At 47.8% G+C, this 5,111-nt stretch overlaps 1 protein-coding gene across 1 annotated transcript in view; it reads right to left on the bottom strand.

Moving 5' to 3' along the window:
* Window positions 1–3,215, bottom strand: part of rhbg (Rh family B glycoprotein) — a gene marked incomplete at both ends in the record, with an annotated part of 14,039 nt that extends 10,824 nt beyond the window's left edge. Inside the window, one exon of the mRNA XM_080540406.1 lies at window positions 3,020–3,215. Coding sequence (XP_080396532.1) covers window positions 3,020–3,215 — 196 coding nt within the window. The remainder of the gene's footprint in view (window positions 1–3,019) is intronic.
* Between the last annotated feature and the right edge of the window lie 1,896 nt (window positions 3,216–5,111).

Genomic DNA, 5,111 nt, shown 5'->3' with positions numbered 1-5,111 from the left:
CCGGGCGGTGGGGGTGGGGGGAGGGCGGTCACAGGGGAGTTACTCAGTCCCCTGTAGTTCCATTCAACCCCCTGTCTGGCCCTGTTTACCCCCTCCCCCCCCCCCCCCCCCCCTCCCTCTACACCTCCTCTCTGCCTACCGGAGGTATTCATCCTCCCCTTGTCCTCGCGGCAACACAAGACAATATCTCTCTGTCGCCGTCGCCATGGCAACTGGCGGCGTTGGCAGGGGCGACAATGACAGTGCCAACGTCCCCATTGGCTGGGTGGCCCAGATAGCTCGCGCCCTCATCACTCTAGAGAAGGACATTCTACTGTACCGACACAGGGTGTGATGGGAAATCACCCCTCTCTCTCTCACACACACACACACACACACACGCAGGCACGGATGCAGGCGCACGTACACACACACACACACACACACACGCACGTATGCACGCGCATGTACACACGCATATACACGCACACACACACACACACACACTAACGCATGCACACACACACACACACACACACACTAACGCATGCACGCGCACATACACACACACACAAACACCCACACCCACACTCCCACAGTCCCTGTTGATGTAACATGTAGATGTAGGTGTGTGTGTGTGTGTGTGTGTGTGTGTGTGTGTGTGTTGCTCATGTGCGTTGTTGGGATAAGGGTTATCTGAAGTCATAAACAGATGGACTTCACACCCTCTTCTCTAGGAGAACAGTGCTTCCTCAATCCTATTGATATGACCTAGAAGGTGTTTTACCTTGCTCCAAGCATTAGCCAACATCCTTGTGTGATCAGTCATAGTGGATAGACTCAGGTAGGTACATGATGAATAGTAAAAGAAATGTAATGTGTGTCAACAGCCTAACAGGGAACAGGTGAAAAGGTAGTGGCCTTCTTCAACTCAAACAGACATGATTGAATTCTGAGAATTATGCACTTCAACTCCTTCTGAAGATCCCCACAATTCAAAAGATGGATCAAAAGATTGAGATCTTTCTCACCATGAGCCCTACCTCCTAAGCACTTGAGATTTATGAGGATTTGACAAGTGCAAGTAACATTTGTAACCATCTTGGGTGTATAGTGCTGTAGGTAGTTTGTGACTGAACCGCAATAAACAAGTGGGACCGGTTACTCATAGCACACAGAAAGTCTACATTTACATTTACATGTTTGGCATTTAGCAGTAGCTTTTGCAACAAGTATATTTGTCTCAAGTAAGTGAATCATCTATATATCAAGAATCATCATAAGAAATAAATGATCTATGTTAGGACCAGGGGTCATTGGCAGTCACAATGGCAATGCAAGGCAAGGCACATGTATTTGAATAGCACATATTCATAGAAATGAATGCAAATGCCATTACAAAATGATAAATGCATTAAATAAGAAATAAATTAAAAAGTCCAATAAAATAACAAAGAAAAACAAACCCGTCAGTTAAAAACTTAGCCTAAACTGTCAGCATTTAAAAAGCAGTCAATTAAAAGCCGAACAGAACATAAAAGTCTTTAGCCTATTGAAAATTGATGGGGCTGACCTAATGTTACGTGAAAGTTTGTTCCAATTTGTTGTTGCATAGTGAGCGAATGCTGCCTCTCCACTTTTGGTGCTAGAAGAGTCTATCCTCAGTAGGGTCTCTTCATAGTTCCCACTGTAGTTTTACCACACACCTCTTTGTTCCATCCTGCTCCGTTTGTGGGATTCCAATTAATTTCCCATGTGACAGCCGTTGCTGGAATGTCAATAAACAAGGCATACATTTTCCCGGGCCCCGCTAAGCTCTTCTCTAAAAATATTCCTTCTTTTCTTTACTTGCCCTCTCTTGACACTGCCTCTACATACTGCACCTCTCCCTACCCTCTTGCTCTATTCCCTCTCTCCATCTCTTTAACACACACTCATACACAAACAACAACAACAACAACAACAACAACGACGACAACAACAACAACAGCAACAGAAATCATTAGGAAACAAATGAACTACTTGCTGCTCTGCTACCTGTTGCCAAGAGACACGTCTTTTTATAGACAGAGCAATTTCAAAGTATAACAAGAACAAGAACAAAAACTTTGTCTGAACTTTGACTGAAACAGCTCAATCCAAGGAATGTGCAAGTGATTATCTTGTGCAGAGAACGTGTGAAATCAATGAAGAGGATAACAGGATATGAGTGTGAGTCTGAATCTGAGTGTGTGTTCAGAGGCAGTACAACTTTACTTGCGTACTTGCAATGCATTGCTTTACTAGCATTTCTAATTACCAAGTCAGAAATGGGTCGCGTATGATAGGAGACCAAGGAGAGCTTAACAATTCAACACCAACCAACCCTTCTGTCTACAAGAGCTTTTTTTTTTTTTTTCCTAGCACCAGGGGAGCCCCCCCTCCCAAATTTCGTTGTTTGGTACCTGTACTATATCAATGACAATAAAGACCATTCATTCATTCATTCATTCATTCATTCATTTTCAGCCAAAAGAGCAAGTTCAAAGCCACAACACCTAACCTGGACAAGCACAAGTCCAACACATCAAAGCCTTGAAATCATCCTAGACATCACCTCCCACTCATCCACCCCACTCAAACTCGACTAGAGTTGGGATCAGGAAAAGGATTAGGGATTAGGGAGGTCTGGACTGCACAGAAGGAAAGGTCATCATTCCCTCCAAAACAAATGTGAGAGTGAAATGCATGAACACAGACGGAGGAACGCAATCAAATCCTTTCCATGGATGACCTCAACATCAATCTCCTTCCCCACCCCACCCACCCACCCGCTCCTCACCCAAGATTGAGCCCACCCCCACCCCCACCCCCACTCCCCGGTGGTCAGTATGTGGTCACTCAAACTCAATCAAATCCTTTCCATGGATGACCTCAACATCAATCTCCTTCCCCACAACCCACCCACCACCCCCTCCTCCCCCCACACCCCCCCATCACCCACAAGCTTGAGCCCAACCCCACCCCCTTCCCCGTAGTCAGTGTGTGGTCGGTCACTCACTCGGGTAGCGAAAGTAGAAGTCGTTGTCGTAGTTGGACAGAGTAGAGCCGTTCTTGCCCAGCTCCTCGTGCCAGCGCTTGGCGTCCGTCTCTGTGTCGTACTCTACCAGCACGCCGAACAGGATGATGAGGATGACCTGCAGGATGATGCTGGCCAGGGGCAGCTTCAGCCGCATGTTGGTCGCCGCATCTGTCATGGTTCGGCCCTGTGACACTCACTCAGAGGGGTAATAACAGGGGAAGGTCCAGAGAAGTTCCAGGAGAGTGACAGACACACACACTCACTCACTCACTCACTCACTCACACTGACACACTAAGTGGAGGCTTCTGTGCTAGGATGAGAGATGGGAGGTGAGAGTGAGAGGGTGGACACCAGCCAACACATGAGTTGGTCTTACTTGTCTTTTTGTGTTTTTTGTTTTGTCCCACCTCTCCCCGTGCAACCAATGAGGCTGCAGGGAAAGCTGAGCTCCTCCCCCTCTCTCCCTGATGTTAAGGTGGTCTAGATTGTGTCGGGACAACTTAACTGATCGATTAGTCGGGGTATGATTGTAGAGGGAAAAGTACAAAATACCTGTTTTGACATCTGTTTGATAGGATGAACTTCTTTAAGAATACCGTCACAAATACATAGGATGTCTTAAAAAAATATTTTAATTAATTAAGAATTCAGTGAGAATCCTAGGCATGTTGAATATTAAGGTATCATCATAAAAAAATAAAATATAAAATATAAATGACATATCAGAGGTTACATTCTCACAAGAAATGTCTAGAGCCAAGTCTCTTCATTAGACTAGCTCATATAATACAAGGGTGGTGGCTCAAGCTTTGGGGTCAAAGGGTAGACTAATCACTGGCAACCTATAAACTCACACGATTAGCCCAAAGAAAAGATAGGCCTACAGGCACCACATCCTGACCCCGATCCTAACACTAACGCATACAAGTCTAGTAGGAGAAATAGGTTCACATGTACCCGAATGACATTATTTCGTAACCTGGTATACAACGTGTTAGTATTTGTTCAAAAGATATACATGAACTGCTCAGTTTTTTTTATCTCATCTGCTCTATAGGGTCAATACTGCTGTAAAAGTAAGTCCTTTCCCTCACTTCATTACTCCAGATGCTCCAAAAGCTCGAACCCCCGACCCCCCCTCACAGACGCCACCCCCCCCCAAAAAAGCCTGTGGCTTGGATTAGGAAGTTTGGATGATGGGGGACAACGAGTTAGGACAGAGGTTGAGTATCAGGTTTTGGGGGGATGGGGACAGGTGTGTGAGGGGGGGGGGTAGGTGTGTGTGGGAAGGAAGGGGGGGGGGGGGCGTAGGTGTGTTAGGGGACGGAGGGCGGGATGGCGGGAGGGAGGGAGGGTGGGGGTTTGGGGATAGGTTTGTGCACATCGTTCTCCTGTACAGCCAGATAACAGCCATTATTCACCCTGCTATCTGTCCTCTCTATCAGCGCAGCCTGGCCTTGTCTTCAGAGGGGTGCACCTACCAAGAATGTTGTTATTGTTCAGGGAATCTGAACTATTACCACTTCAGACCACAGGCGTCAAAGACAATGTATACAGTTAAAGCCTCAATGTCTGCCAAGCTTCCTGCCTGCCTGCCTGCCTGCCTGCCTGTCTGCCTGCCTGGTGCCTCCCTACCTGTCTTCCTGCTTGCCTGCCTGTCTGCCTGGTGCCTCCCTACCTGTCTTCCTGCCTGCCTGCCTGTATGCCTGTCTGCCTGTCTGTCTGCCTGCCTGCCTGCCTGCCTGCCTGCCTGCCTGCCTGTCTGTCTACCTGCAGCCTCCCTACTTGCCTGTCTGTCTGTCTGTCTGTCTGTCTGTCTGCCTGGTGCCTCCCTACCTGTCTTCCTGCCTGCCTGCCTACATGCCTGTCTGTCTGTCTGTCTGTCTGTCTGTCTGCCTGGTGCCTCCCTACCTGTCTTCCTGTCTGCCTCCCTACTTGCCTGCCTGCCTGCCTACATGCCTGTCTGTCTGTCTGTCTGTCTGTCTGTCTGTCTGCCTGGTGCCTCCCTGCCTGTCTTCCTGTCTGCCTCCCTACTTGCCTGCCTGCCTGCCTACATGCCTGTCTGTCTGT

Source organism: Nansenia antarctica, assembly GCF_963989245.1.
Source record: "Nansenia antarctica genome assembly, chromosome: 10".
NCBI classification, from domain to species: domain Eukaryota; kingdom Metazoa; phylum Chordata; class Actinopteri; order Argentiniformes; family Microstomatidae; genus Nansenia; species Nansenia antarctica.
Note: the sequence above shows the minus strand (reverse complement) of the source record. Positions and strands in the feature narration are given on the sequence as shown.